This window comes from Saccostrea cucullata, unplaced genomic scaffold, assembly GCF_032062105.1.
Source record: "Saccostrea cucullata isolate Sc308-1 unplaced genomic scaffold, CSIRO_AGI_Scuc_v1 ctg4, whole genome shotgun sequence".
Classification (NCBI taxonomy): Eukaryota; Metazoa; Mollusca; class Bivalvia; order Ostreida; family Ostreidae; genus Saccostrea; species Saccostrea cuccullata.
Window position 1 is genome coordinate 841,917 of NW_026920828.1, and position 16,414 is coordinate 858,330.

The 16,414-nt window shown below is 34.5% G+C and overlaps 1 protein-coding gene across 1 annotated transcript in view; it reads right to left on the bottom strand.

Annotated features, from left to right (window-relative positions):
- The window catches only part of LOC134258357 (uncharacterized), a 68,002-nt gene that overhangs the window by 22,316 nt on the left and 29,272 nt on the right, over positions 1-16,414 (bottom strand). The window contains exons 28-41 of the mRNA XM_062740882.1: positions 12,403-12,489; positions 11,528-11,614; positions 10,554-10,632; positions 6,944-7,024; positions 6,420-6,533; positions 6,043-6,188; positions 5,682-5,750; positions 5,108-5,390; positions 4,550-4,897; positions 3,166-3,377; positions 2,536-2,668; positions 790-984; positions 518-683; positions 198-265 (exon numbers count right to left, since the gene is read on the bottom strand). Coding sequence (XP_062596866.1) covers positions 198-265; positions 518-683; positions 790-984; positions 2,536-2,668; positions 3,166-3,377; positions 4,550-4,897; positions 5,108-5,390; positions 5,682-5,750; positions 6,043-6,188; positions 6,420-6,533; positions 6,944-7,024; positions 10,554-10,632; positions 11,528-11,614; positions 12,403-12,489 — 2,068 coding nt within the window. The remainder of the gene's footprint in view (positions 1-197; positions 266-517; positions 684-789; positions 985-2,535; positions 2,669-3,165; positions 3,378-4,549; positions 4,898-5,107; positions 5,391-5,681; positions 5,751-6,042; positions 6,189-6,419; positions 6,534-6,943; positions 7,025-10,553; positions 10,633-11,527; positions 11,615-12,402; positions 12,490-16,414) is intronic.

Genomic DNA, 16,414 nt, shown 5'->3' on the forward strand with positions numbered 1-16,414 from the left:
CACCACCTGTGATGCTTTCATGTCCAGTCAAGCTTGATTTGAGGTTGTTACTATTTATAGATACTTACCATCTGTGATGCTTTCATGTCCAGTTAAGCTTGCTTTGAGGTTGTTACTATTTATGATACCTACCATCTGTGATGCTTTCATGTCCAGTTAAGCTTGATTTGAGGTTGTTACTATTTATAGATACTCACCATCTGTGATGCTTTCATGTCCAGTCAAGCTGGATTTAAGGTCACTGGACTGAAGAGCTCTGGCCAGACTTAAAGAATCAAGGAGCAAATATGACAAAATTAATGTTAAAGGCTTATGACAGTCTGGATTCTTCCCAATGTTAAATTTAGCACCTTTTTAAAGCTATCTTTTTGATACACATAAACAATATTAAAGTTTATTAATTTATCATTAAACCGAAAACTTTTCTCTTTTCTATAACACAACAGACCTGATTTTCATCTCAGACTTGTAAGTTTACATTGTTAAAATAGCATAGAAGACAAGTCTCTTTTAATACCTTGTTTTTCCTGCTTCTCCCAGTCCCACCAACATGAGTTTAGTTCTCTTGCACTCCACTGACCCAGACAGCAGACGACGCAGATAGGCATAGCAGGCTGTGAAGCCCTGGTCTCGAATTTCTCTGGGTGGGGTTTTAAGTAGTGGACACTCGGTCATTCCCAAGGCTGAAATATAATCTGTACTGTAGTACAAGTACAAGTAAAGTTTATCTATCCATAGCTACATTGCTAAATCACAAATGTTGTGATGGCTAGCATTTTTATGACTTACTTAGGAGAGGGAGACTGCCCACACTGGCTGAGATGTCCAGGAGATGGGGATTATAGCTGACATTGAGATGCTGGAGACTTGTGAGGAATGAGATGGAATCAGGGATGTGTACCAGGCCTTGGTAAGTCAAATCCAGGTAGCGAAGATTCTGAATCTGAAGTATCTGCATAGGAAATCCACTGTCTGTGTTCTCATCTGTGTAAAATATTAGGAATTTTTTAAAAAGAAATTCTTTATTGTTCATATGAATTTAACATATGTTTATAATAAATTTATTATATCTATGGCCCTTGCTGTGACTTCTTGAGAATTTGGCTCAGGTGAATTAAATAGGATATTGGCCTACCAATTTTCATCTACTTTTCAGAAATATACTATTATTTTAGAGAGATTATATATGCATGTGGTAACTTTGCCTACCACATGGATACTCTGTTCAAAGAAATCAAATATTTTCAGTATAATAAACATTAAGACAAAAGAACTTGTCAACATTTTTACTTTAATTTTCCTAAACGGAGGAACTAATCCATTTTTTTTTCTTTTGAAACATGCTTTTTACCTTAAAGGCCGAGATTTTTAACCGTACGGTTTTCTCAGGTAAGGGGAGGGACTAAATTTTACATGGGTGGCACCCCGAGGCATTGACGGTCCTGCAGACCGTGGGAAGCGCTAATCCCTATACACAAACAGTATACACAGGAAGTCAATGAGTATTACCTGTACAGCTTGTTGGCCTACTGTTTATCATTAATTAGCAGATCTCGACATCGTGAATAAAAAATATCATTAGTTATAATAAATGATTATTGTAAAATTCCATAATTTCAGACATATCCAATATCAAAACAAGCAGAAATCTCACCGGTCGACTTTTTTAAAAAAAAAATCTACGGTATGGTGTTTATTGATTTATTGATAACTTCTGTATTTCTTTCAACACTATTTTTAACACCTTGAAGTGACCTTGAACGGAGGTAAGAACCCGCGTAGCAAGAAATACTCGGTTATAAAGGAAAAGAAAGAAACTATTAATATTTTAATACTTGTCCAGGCGAAGTTGTTACTAATCAGACATTTTGTTTTCAACCTTACTATCCATTTCAACCAAAAAATGTTACTAGGTTATTTTCTCCTTTATTTACATCGTAATTTTTTCACCGCGTCTCAAAACAAGAATCTTTTTACGAATTAAATCAAGATTTCAGTCACCTACGCACTTTTCATTAGAAACAAAAATTTACACAATCTTGATTTATTTAATTGAAACACTATGAGAACATTTTCATTTTTCAATGTTTGTAATAAAGATAATTATAATCAATTATAATCAAGCTAAAATTGTTTGCATCGAAATGGCTTGCTCATTGCAATGGTGATTTAGCGGTTAACATCAGAAAACCGAAAGTTAATTTGATGGTGGCCACGCTTGTCAAACAAGGTGAAAGAGATATACACAGGGACTAGCAGCTAAATGTCAATCATTTTCAAGTACCCAATAATGGACCTTAATTTATTTGATTGACAGGGGAATACAGACCAGGTAAATCTGAAGGCGGTGCTTATTATCTCGGGCTTTAAACTTGTGATCTTCAGTAGTAAAAAAAAAAATAAAGTATCAAAATACTCTTTTAGCTTTTTTTAAAGCTGAGAGGCGAATTCTGCATTGGTTTAATAAAAAGGTAAAAAATAAACTTTTTGTTAACAAAATGATGTGAAGCTGCTCTAACTTAAGGTGACTGTTACCTGGGATTTCTTTTCCTTTGTAGCCGAACCGAGGAAAGATGTTGTAAATCGTGGCATTCAGTCTGCCTATCTCATTCTGGTCTAAGATACCATTACCATCCTCATCAAAGGACTTGAACAATTCCTCCTTGTCCTAAATATCAGTAATAATTACTGAAAACTAAATCACTCTCTTTGAAAATATGTAAAGAGACAATGCCACAGGAGTATATTAAAGAGGGTAACACATAAAAAGAAATAAAAACCCAGCAGATTGAAGGCTAATCATCATAATACAGTAAAAAATCACTTATAACAAAGTGCCAGGGACTGACGTTTTTGCTTCGTTATAAATGTAATTTGTTATATCCGAAAAGTTCACAAAATATTTTAAAGCCATAGGGAATAAAATCACTTCGCTGTAAGCATTGATTCCTTACTATAGCATGTTAGTAATAAGCATATTTTACTGTATCACAACATTCTAATCTAATTCTCAAAATAATTCTTCTGTATATATACCTGGTATATTAGATATATTAAAAAACTTAAAATATTATATTTTTTATGAGGAAGACATTTTTTATGATAAACCTAAATCAAGAATTCCCTTCAGTGTAAACCCTCTGATAAATTTAAACGGACATGAACCTCATTATGGGCATCCAGCCACCTTGCCATTCCATGAACCTCCAGTAGTTCCTCGAAGCGATCCCTGGACATAATGTAAGACGGTGAGCTCACAAAGAAGAGAACACCGCGTAAAGACAGATCCGTCAGGCGCTGCAGCATGACAAAACTGTCGGGGAGTGAAGTGAAACAGTTCCCTTTGGCGTACAGAATCTCCAGATTATCCAGACAACCTGAGGAAATAAAATATCACAAATAACACTTCCTGATACTTCAACAGTGTAGATCTGTATGTAACCAGTAGTCAGCCACTATTTAGTGTGCAATGGCTCAACCATAGACTCACAACGAATTTACAATATATTTGGTAACCTTTTTACTTTTATTTAATTCACAAAACCAAAGGTTTTGAGCAATGCTCATTAGAATCACATTTTCAATGTGTTGTATTCTGATTTCATGATGGTGGGGAATGAATCAATTATAAATGAGGGTATATTTATACATGTATTAACATATTTATTTGCCATTCTTCAAAACAACCTTGAAAATTTGTCCACAATATGCAAGTATCTGAATCTTTAATACAGTCCACAATGTCCTGGGGAAGACAACTAATATTTATAATTTTACAATCACATGTATAGCTGTTTTATGAAGATATTTTTTCAATTTTTTTCAATATTCTTTAAATCACATGATAATTTGAACATTTCAAATAAGAGGAACTATGAGATGAGTATGTAAATAGCGAGCGCAGCGAGCGTCGCAAAGCGACGCTCGCGAAGCGAGCTCAATAGACTAACGTGTAAGAACAGAGGAAATTCGGATTGAAATCTGTACATACGTCAGCCAAATTTCTCTGTGCAACATTCCCAGAATTCCTGCACTACCCAATGTCCTTTGCGCAAATAAATCAAAAATAGTAAAAAAAAATAATGGAACATTGTTTCTTACCGAAATCTTAACGAAATGATTTTGCCTTGCCTTATTCAAAAAATACCCCCATGCCTTCACCTTGCCCTTCGGAAATGATACATATGACGTCACCGGAAACTTACGAATATTGACGATATGCTAATTAAGTCATGTCGGTTGCTTCCGTGAAATAGATAAATAAATAAACAATAATGTAAAGCATAAAAAGCTTTCAGTTTGTAGAAATCTTTCAAAGAAACAAAAAATAACTCTGCAATGTTTTTCGACCAAAATTGTGCAAGGTCTATTGTTAAACCGGACGCTCGGACGTTTCCGTAAGCTCCGACGAGCTCCGTGACGTCGTGTGACGTCACAGGTAGGCGAGATGTCTCGTGCGACTTGATGTTTGAAGTGGCTGATCAATTTTTCAAGTGTTTTGATGGTACAACTGCGCTCGCCTCAACGGTCACACCGTAAAACATATTACCTATGTCATCTGGTAGGTGAGTCAGGAACATGTCATTCAGGTAGAGTTGCTCCAGGCTAGAGCACATGGTCACCACCAGGGGGAGCTCATCCATCAGGTTCCTGGAAATGTTTAACACCTGCAGATTTGTACACTGAGCTAATTCCATCGGAAGATCCCGCAGATTGTTCTCCTGAAGTCTCAATATCTCCAGGAATTCACACTGTCCTATCGTCTCTGGCAGTGATTCTAGAATATTTTCTGAGACATCCACAATCTTCAGATGCTTCAGGGTGGAAAACACCTCTTTAGGGAGAGTTGTTAAATTGTTCTTGGTCAACACCAGGTTCTGAATGAACTTACCATAAGCTAAAAAATTTAAAGGTATTAATAAATACATAGCAAAGGAACTGAACACAAATTTTATTTACTTCGCTTCTCTCAAAAATAGTATAAAACAAAGTAATTACAGAAATTTTAGGTTAAAAAATAGTTGCCATCAAAATTTAGAAAGTGACATCAAGTTTCTGAAAGGAAACTTATAAATATTAAGGCTAATGATTTACAAATGATACACACTATCAAACCCTCGTAAGGAAACTTCACTTATTCCCTGGCTTCGGACATAAGAGCACCTGTGACCTGGACACAAAAACAGGAAGTGCTTGGTGTTGAAGAAGCTTGGTACAACTTCAAGTCCAGTGGACTCAAAGTTGTTGGACACAGATTTATGTACAAATTTCATGGTCTGAACTTCCAGTTTCTTAGACTTCAGAAAATGCTTCACAGCGTAATCTATGCCTCGGAAGATATGTTTGTGAACACTGGAGAAATTCAGGTAAGAGTTAATGCTGTGTAGGATCTGAAAAATCAATGTTATATAATTACATCTGTGAAAACTGCCCGACTCTTTGAAGGACAGTAATTCCTCATTATACTTATGAATATAGAGCTGCATGAAAATTTTCCAGTAAAAAAGAATGATCAAGTATAATTTATTTTCATTATTGACCAACATGACCTAAGTCTGGGGCCTGAACACAGAATCAAAGGGAGAGAAATTTAACTGTGATAAAGAAATCATGATTTCACTGCTTTCTCTCATTATAACAGAGTGCATAAAAGTTAATTTGTATAGCAAAGTTCTCTTTACCATATTAGCATTAATGTAAGGTTCCTTTGCTAATTCTGGGAATAATTTCTCATAAGTTGATAGCTCCAGCTGAAACAAACATACAAAATAATCAGTTATCTAGAATGGCAACATAATGATTGCTAAACAAGAGGCCCATGGGCCATCAGAGAGTCACCTAAATAATGAGATTAACAAGATATAGCCACTTCGATACCACCTAACACTGGAACTTGATTTGGATTCGTATATTTTACTGTTGATAATAGTCATTATCTTGTTTATGGAATTAGCTGTTCCACATATAAACTGCACTGTATCTTTAAAGTTTTAAAAATCATAAATTTTACTTGTAGGACAAATAATTTGATAAAGTTGTTACCTTGACAGGAGAGTTAAGCAGAACACATTGAGTCACCCAAAGAAAGACAGTATTGGCCAGGTTCCCTTCACTCTGAAAACCTGGTGCGTCCAAGATATGCCACTCCCACGTGTCACTTTCACCGCTATTAAGGCGGGTGTTCTCCACTGAGAGAAAAATAAAGGGAAACATTCCATATATCAGTACAGGTGTATTTACATATGAGATAGAATTAATGGTTCAGTTTTCAATTATTAATTACATTTAGATTTTACAAGCTTCTAAGCGCATTCAAGTATCCATAGTTACACCAAGTTATTAGGTTTGGTTTGTTTACCATTTTTGAATAAATGGTAAGATCACGAGTTACTTACATCTGAGCACCATGAGTTACTTACATCTGTAATTACAGAGAGGGTGGAATCGGATCTGGTCATTCTCCATTGAGTTCCACTTTGGAAAAAGCACCATTTCCTTTGTCATTATATTTGGCAATATTAACACCATCACACCTTTTTTAAGAGAAATCAATATTAAAAGTATATGTATATTATGCCTTTGTACCTTAAGGTACACAATTTATGACCTAGTTTCAAACATAAGGAATGTTTATCACTATCATTGTAGTATGCATATTCTTGTCAAAAATGCCTGTTGCATTTTAACTTTAAGACACATTAATATAATACTTGTACTGAAAACTAGACAATCAATTCATACTTTTCATTAAGTGACCTTGACCACATTTCTCTTTAAGTGACCTTGGCTACATCTTCAATACATTGGTTAAAATAGTCTTTTTTCCCTCACTTACAACTCTCTTAATTTCACCCTTGTTTCAAGTTATGGCTTGAACAAGAAATCTGGAGAAAATACTGTTTAAAATAGTGTTGATCTGTCTTAACACAATAATGTTATATACCTTGAATATTTGCAACCCAGTCTCTTATGTTCAATCTGTCCTCAAAAGCAGCAGCCATCTGAGAAATGTTGGATTCAGCAACTGTTCAAAAAGAGAATTCCAAAACCAAATTAAATTTAAGTATTTCTAAACAGATGATTGTATTCTGATATTGGTCATACTGTGAAAAAAATCTCTGTGTTATCCCTAACCCTGAAGAAGAAAAGGCTCCCTTCATGATCCATGTCAGTCCTTAACCTTAATGCTCCCTACATCTAACCCTGATAAGTCCTTACTTAACCTTTAGGTTCCCTATATGACCCTGATTAGTCCTTACTTAACCTTAAGGTTCACAATTTGATCCTTATCAGTCCTTACTTAACCTTCAGGTTCCCTATATCTAATCTTTATCAGTCTTTACTTAAACTTAAGGTTCACAATTTGATCCTTATCAGTCCTTACTTAACCTTAAGGTTCCCTATATGATCCTTATTAGTCCTTACTTAACCTTAAGGTTCCCTACATGATCCTTATTAGTCCTTACTTAACCTTAAGGTTCCCTATATGATCCTGATCAGTCCTTACTTAACCTTAAGGTTCCCTATATGATCCTTATTAGTCCTTACTTAACCTTAAGGTTCCCTACATGATCCTTATTAGTCCTTACTTAACCTTAAGATTCCCTACATGATCCTTATTAGTCCTTACTTAACCTTAAGGTTCCCTATATGATCCTTATTAGTCCTTACTTAACCTTAAGGTTCCCTACATGATCCTTATTAGTCCTTACTTAACCTTAAGATTCTCTACATGATCCTGATCAGTCCTTACTTAACCTTAAGGTTCCCAACATGATCCTTATTAGTCCTTACTTAACTTTAAAGTTCCCTACATGACCCTTATCAGTCCTTACTTAACCTTAAGGTTCCCTACATGATCCTTATTAGTCCTTACGTAACCTTAAGGTTCCCTATATGACCCTTATTTGTCCTTACTTAACTTTAAGGTTCCCTACATGATCCTTATTAGTCCTTACGTAACCTTAAGGTTCCCTATATGATCCTTATTAGTCCTTACTTAACCTTAAGGTTCCCTATATGATCCTTATTAGTCCTTACGTAACCTTAAGGTTCCCTATATGATCCTTATTAGTCCTTACTTAACCTTAAGGTTCCCTACATGATCCTTATTAGTCGTTACTTAATCTTAAGGTTCCCTATATGATCCTGATCAGTCCTTACTTAACCTTAAGGTTCCCTATATGATCCTTATTAGTCCTTACTTAACCTTAAGGTTCCCTACATGATCCTTATTAGTCCTTACTTAACCTTAAGATTCCCTATATGATCCTGATCAGTCCTTACTTAACCTTAAGGTTCCCAACATGATCCTTATTAGTCCTTACTTAACTTTAAAGTTCCCTACATGACCCTTATCAGTCCTTACTTAACCTTAAGGTTCCCTACATGATCCTTATTAGTCCTTACTTAACCTTAAGGTTCCCTATATGACCCTTATCAGTCCTTACTTAACCTTAAGGTTCCCTATATGATCCTTATCAGTCCTTACTTAACCTTAAGGTTCCCTATATGATCCTTGTTATCCCTTATCCCTTACTTAACCTTAAGGTTCCCTACATGACCCTTATTAGTCCTTACTTAACCTTAAGGTTCCCTACATGATCCTTATTAGTCCTTACGTAACCTTAAGGTTCCCTATATGATCCTTATTAGTCCTTACTTAACCTTAAGGTTCCCTATATGATCCTTATTAGTCCTTACTTAACCTTAAGGTTCCCTACATGATCCTGATTAGTCCTTACTTAACCTTAAGGTTCCCTACATGATCCTTATTAGTCCTTACTTAATCTTAAGGTTCCCTATATGATCCTGATCAGTCCTTACTTAACCTTAAAGTTCCCTATATGATCCTTATTAGTCCTTACTTAACCTTAAGGTTCCCTATATGATCCTTATTAGTCCTTACTTAACCTTAAGGTTCCCTACATGATCCTGATTAGTCCTTACTTAACCTTAAGGTTCCCTACATGACCCTGATCAGTCCTTACTTAACCTTAAGGTTCCCTACATGATCCTTATTAGTCCTTACGTAACCTTAAGGTTCCCTATATGATCCTGATTAGTCCTTACTTAACCTTAAGGTTCCCTATATGATCCTTATTAGTCCTTACTTAACCTTAAGGTTCCCTACATGATCCTTAAAAGTCCTTACTTAACCTTAAGGTTCCCTACATGATCCTTATCAGTCCTTACTTAACCTTACGGTTCCCTACTTAATCCTTATCAGCCCTTACTTAAGGTATCCAACCCATATTAGCCTCAGATTCATTGGAATTGAATGCATAACAGATATGTATGGACTGAAAAGAATTTTTAGAAATAATTTTCATGCTTCAGTATTAGTATGTAAGAGCAAAATATGCCCTAATATATGACCTTGTCCTGACCTTGACAAGTTATCTCTCTTTGATTTTATTCAATAACAGTCAATTCTAAAAAAAAAATCTTTATGGTTAAAAAATAGTTCTCAATCAATTTTCTATTCCTAATGATCAAATACATCTTTCCACCATATTTTTGTGATGTTCTTGGTATTAAATTTTCTATTTTTAAAAATTCACTTCTTTCCATAGATTTCAATGCAATCTTGAAGCATCAAAAATGCAATCAAGATTAGTTACTGCTTAGGTAATACATCTTTTTGAAAATTTCTCTTTTAAATCATTTCCTACTTTAAAATGTTTTGAAATAATATCAAAGTATTTTATATACATGTATTTATTTATTGATATTTAAAGTTGAATAATTAAGTCCTAATAAGGGTCAGCGTATATGATCCTTATAAGTCTTAATGTGCTTAAAGAATGGAGGAAAAAGTTAAAATATGACTCTTGCCTGTTTACATTTAATCAATCCACAATCGAGATTCTTATAATACAAAAACCAGTCTCTCCCTGCTTCATGTTATATACTTGGTTGCATGTTGTTTATAAATGATCTTTTATCAAACATTTAGAGTGCCAATTCTAGCACATCACGTTTTCAATTCACTTCAAAGCTTATAAAGTTAAGCTAATTATCTCAACACCTACAAAGAAATTGTCTTATGAGTAAATATCAAGATACGCTTTGGTCATTGTCATCAATATAATTGAAATCATCAAGGTACAGGAAGGACCCAGTATCTTATTGCTTCTTGGCACCAAGACCTGATAATACCATCCCATAATGTCATGAGCAAAAATACTGTAAATATGCTTTCCATGTATTTGTGACCTTGAAGAGTTGGAAAAGCCTCTTGACCACAGACACACCCTTATTTATGTCACTAGCTGAAGTTACACTATGGTAATTCTTATTCCCTGTCCTACCTCAGCTGAGAGGTAACTCATATATCATAAAATCACATATTTTTGTGGGGTCAAATTTTTGTGGTTTGAGTAAAAAACTCTTGGTTCGTGGGGGTTTGAATTCATAAATGAAGAATTGTTGAGTAGTTATGTATGTAACATTTTACATTTCATGGTGGACATGAATTTGTGGATCTCTTCATACCTCGAAATCAATAAAAATTAACCCCCCATGAAAACTTATGATTTCACAGTACACACCAGTTGGTATCCAGGTGCAGCATTTTGGAATGTACATGTCACCTCGGTTGTTAGTAAATTTTTTGGACAAAGCTTTTTCCTGAAATAAAAAAAAGATAATACTAATTCTTGTAAGAAAAATAACTATGCTACATTGATGATCTTTTATTTTCATATATTTGATAAAAGCACATTCGTTAGATGGTTTAGCAAAATGATGAAGAACTGGCGTTTAAAATTTTAGGAAGACCTTCAATCTAACCAATTATATTGATAACTTCATAAACTGAATTGTTTCCATTCGTCTTCAAGACTTATTTTATATATCTTCATCAAAAAATAAAATCATAATTAAAACATAAAGGCCATTTGTACTGTCTTCATCACTAAAGGTCAAATTACATTGTCCTCATCACTGAAGGTCAAATTACATTGTCCTCATCACTGAAGGTCAAATTACGTTGTCCTCATCCTTGAAGGTCAAATTACATTGTCCTCATCCTTGAAGGTCAAATTACATTGTCCTCATCCTTGAAGGTCAAATTACATTGTCCTCATCACTGAAGGTCAAATTTCATTGTCCTCATCACTGAAGGTTAAGTAACACTTAAAACCTAAAGGCCAGTTACATTATCTTCATTACTGAAGGTCATAGTACACTAGAAACATCAAGGTCACTCACATTATCTCAACATTAAATGTCAAATACACTTAAAACATCAAAGTTACTTACATTAGTACACTAAGAACATCAAAGAAATTTACATTATCCTCATCAATGAAGGTCAAAGTTCACTTAAAACATCAAGGTCACTTACAAAATTTTTATCACTGAAGGTCAAAATATACTTAAAACATGAAGGTCACTTATAATATACAAAATTCTTATTTATCATTGAAGGTCAAAGAACCAGGTGCATTTAAAACATCAAGGTCACTTATATTATCCCCATCTTTGAAGGTCAAAGTACACTTGAAACATCAAGGTCACTTACATTATCCTCATCATTGAAGGTCAAAGTACACTTAAAGCGAATCTTTCCATTGCTAGTTCCATTAAGGTGGTGTAATTTGGATTCCTCCTGAAAAAGACAATTGTATTAAAAATTATATAGAAGAACTTTAACCATTCAAGCCACAATTTAATTATTTGAGATTCTGTCAGTTGTGTTCATTAATACAATATTTATTATACATCTATTGACTTGGTTTGAGTGCAACATGAATTTTGTCAGACTCAACAGAACCAAACTGTTTATTTAAGGCCACTGGAAACAGTGGGTCTGAGTCAACAAAGACCATTTGTTTGAGACCATACAGCATTTTCTGGTACATGTATCTGACATTATTTTGACAGCGCTATATTCCTCTCTAAATGATCATTGTACTTTAGCTGTATTTATTAGTTGTTTATCTTTACTAAGATCAAAATATCATGTTTGTTTATGGCAAATATGAGGAAAATATATTGTTCTTCAAAACTGTTTATCTTATTTCTAAATAGTTTTTGGCACAAAAATGCTTTTGAGGCAAAAAACGAAAACATAAATTCTGTTTGGGGTGCAAAAATTATGTTTTATAATTATTCAGAAATATATTTTCATGTAAATGAAATATTAATTGCAACTTTTAAACATTGTTCTTGATGACTTTATATGGAAATATTCCAGGTCAATCTGTAAACTAGGTCATTGGGTCATCTTACACTTACCTGATTGGACAGCTCCCTTAAATGTTGTACAGTTAGGGTCATCTTACACCCACATGATTGGACAACTCCCTTAACTGTTGTACAGTTAGGGTCATCTTACACCTACCTGATTGGACAGTTCCCTTAACTGTTGTACAGTTAAGATCATCTTACACCCACCTGATTGGATAGTTCCCTTAACTGTTGTACAGTTAACATAACAACTCCCAGCAGGATGCTGTCAATGTGGTCAAATTCATACACTTCCTGAAAAAAAAAATGTTTAAAACATAAAAATATCAAAAAATGGAAAATGGACATCAGTATTTTTATTATATACTTTTAACCTAGCATAATTAACAAGAGGCCCACAGGCCTTACAGGTCACCTGAGTATCGTGTAACAACTTTCCAACAATTGAATTTGGTTTGTGTTTGAAACCAGAGGCCATGAAATTCACAATTTTGAAAGAGGCACCACTGCTTATCATAATTATACACTTAGCAATGCTTACTAGATAGTCACTAATAACCCATAGGTAGATCAGAGTAACTAAGAGGAAATGCACTTTCATTCTAAACCAGTTGTGCACCCCACTCCATCCCACAGGAACCACTGACCCTGGGGCCACATATTTCAAAATTTTGAAAATTTTATCATAAATGTTATTTCATCAAATATGGTTGATTAATACTAATGAGCAGATTTCAATGCATTAATTTATTTTCAGACTATGTACCCACCCCCCCCCACCCCCCATGATACCCCTGACCCAGGGGGCATGAAATTAAACATTTTGCTAGATGCACCCTTCCTCATCATAAATATATATATATACTTAGATCATTGACATAATATCCAGGAGCAAGAAAAGATTTTCAAAGAATTAATGTATTTTTTTCACTATACAATCAAAAGAGCACCCCGTCCCCCCGTCCCCTTACACCAAACAGCAAAAACCCTAACATAGGGACCATGAAATTCACATAATTGGAAGAAGCACTCTTGCTCATTATAACTATGTACTTAGTTAGTTTATTTAATACCCAGAATCAGAGGAGAAAATTTTTGAAAAAATAATGCATTTTCACATCTACAGTAAAACTCGTTTAGTACGAACACGGATATAGCGAATTCACGGATATAGCGAAGTTTTTCAGGGTCCCCGGCAAAATTCTTAACAAATCTCTGTAAAATTTTACGGTTATAACGAACTCTGATATAACGAATTTACGGATATTGCGAACTGATTTTGAGTCCCGTTGAGGTTAAGTATAATGAAATTTACATCTTTAATAATGAACTTTCCAATGTTATAAAAAATTTGAAAAATTGAAATGATTTAATTTACTTTTAGCATTTGTATATAAAATTCAATTCATAATAAAACCTTAGTTATCGAAGATATGTTTTGTTAAATTTGCTTCCTTAACATATTTGGTAGTAATACCTGAAGGAAAACACGCATATTGCGAATTCGCTATAATGGTTATACGAATTCGTTATACTGATATAACGAATTACGGATATAGCGAAGTAAATTCACTGGTCCCCAGGACTTCGCTATAACCGAGTTTTGCTGTATTTAGCCCCGCCCTAGCACTAGAACCCCTGACCCTGGGGCCTGCTCATCATAACTATGTACTTAGTTATTTTATTTAATACCCCAGAGCAGAGAAGAAGATTTTCAGAGATTCAATGCATTTTCACTATGTAACCAATAGAGCCCCGCCCTAACACCAAAACCCCTGACCCTGGGGCCATGAAATTCACAAATTTTAAAGAGGCACTCTTGCTCATCATAACTATGTACTTAGTTACTTATTTTAATACCCCAGAGCAGAGAAGAAGATTTTCAGAGATTTAATGCATTTTCACTATATAATCAATAGAGCCCTGCCCTAACACCAGAACTCCTGACCCTGGGGCCATGAAATTCACAAATTTGAAAGAGGCACTCTTGCTCATCATAACTATGTACTTAGTTACTTTATTTAATACCCCAGAGCAGAGAAGAAGATTTTCAGAGATTCAATGCATTTTCACTATATAACCAATAGAGCCCCGCCCTAACACCAAAACCCCTGACCCTGGGGCCATGAAATTCACAATTTTGAAAGAGGCACTCTTGCTCATCATAACTATGTACTTGCCTGGTTAATTTGATTAATACCCAAGAGCAGAGAAGATTTTCAGAGATTCAATGCATTTTCACTATATAACCAATAGAACCCCGCCCTAACACCAAAACCCCTGACCCTGGGGCCAAGAAATTCACAATTTTGGAAGAGGCATTCTTGCTCATCATAACTATGTACTTAGTTAGTTTATTTAATACCTAGGAGCAGAGAAGAAGATTTTTAAAGAAATAATGCATTTTCACTATATAATCTATATAGCCCCGCCCTAGCACTAGAATCCCAGACCCTGGGGCCATGAATTTCATAATTTTGGTAGAGGACTTAATGCTTATTACAATCATGCAAACAGTTTGACTGCTTGATGTCCAGGAGTAAAGAAGAAGATTTTTAAAGATTTCATTAATTTTAGAGGTTTTTGCCCCACCCCCTCAGGCCCCAGGGGGGCAGGGACCATGAAATTCACAATTTTTGTTCCCCTTCACCCATAGATGCTATATGCCAAATTTGGTTGAAATTGGTTGAGTGGTTTCAGAGAAGAAGCTAAAAATGTTCAAATGTTAACGCACGACGAACGACGACGGACAAAAACAGATAGCAATAGGTCACCTGAGTTTACTCAGGTGACCTAAAAAGTAAATTGACTGTATAGCGGGTTCTCTTGGCAGGTATAAAAACTGGCATTTTGCCTTCTCAAAGGTAGGCCAATAATTTTGGTGTAATTTATTTTAGCAGACAAAGAGTTTCAACTTTTTGAAGATGAGCACTAACAAGAGTAATGAATATTTTAGCAATTAAGTACCAGTCCACATAAAAATCAGACAAAACTGTAAAAAAGTGATACATGAAGGTTTTCAGAATTTGATGATTTTTCACTCATAGATTTATTTTGAAGTATGAACAATGTATGTAAAATGAAAAATGTTTTGAGTCATGGTAACCTGGAAACCCGGCCAAAGAAATTTCCTTAGCAACCGGCGGATTTTTCAGTGTTGAAGGACAAAAAATAACCTATCTTTGAGGCTTAAAATAACATGTAAATACCACGAGAATTATTCTTACTTATGGGTGTAATAAAGATACACATTTATTGTGTTCTAATAATGTAATAAAAAATATTTAGGTCTTATGTCAGTTCTGTGGTAGACATTGGAAGGTACATATGTTTTACAAGTTTTGCTGATTCAGCATTTTTCGTGATTTTGGCAATATTCAAGGCCAAATTTTAAAAATGGCCAGATTAATACAGTTGTTGCATGTATCTCACATAAAAGCAGAGGTATTTCTCTTTCAGAATTTGAAGTCAAATCCATGGGCTCTTTTGAATATCGAATCTGTTGCCTAGCAACAAAAATGGGCTTTTTGATGCATAAAATGAGAAACCATGTAAAAAGTTTACGGAAAAATCAAATGAACGGTTATTTATGATAAACGAGATACAAATTTTAAAATAGTATGATTAAATTCGGTCTCCCTAGCACATTATTGAATATTGCATAATTCTTTATCTCCATAGCAACGACAGGTTCTCCCTAGCAACAAGGAAAAGAAAGGTAATTTTGGCGTGTATTCATGTAATCTTATTAAGGCTTATTCAAATTAAGTCAGGAAAATGTGATTGAGCAAAACTGACAATGAACTGTTGGTCAATCTTATTTTTTTTTTTTCGTCTTTAATCAACACATGGCAACGATTCCCAGTGCATGGCAACCAATGTACCCTTTGCCTCCTGTAAAGAGATTTGACTTTTGGATCAGTGTTCGTCATGGAAATGAATATCAAATTAATGTGTTGATGATTGTATTTGTGGAGAGTGATGAAAAAATATATGAAATGTTCCATCAATTGTTGTCATGGCAACAACTACATGTGAGTGAATTTAAAATGGGGCAAGTTAAAAAAAAAACACAGTATAAATTCTTAAACAGAACTGTGACTGGGCGAATTTAAACGGGGCAAAATAACGGGCAAAAATCATATGATACCAAATTAAGGATGTTTTCCATAGATAATGTTTTAATGTAACTTGTACGATATTGTGGATTAGATTCAAG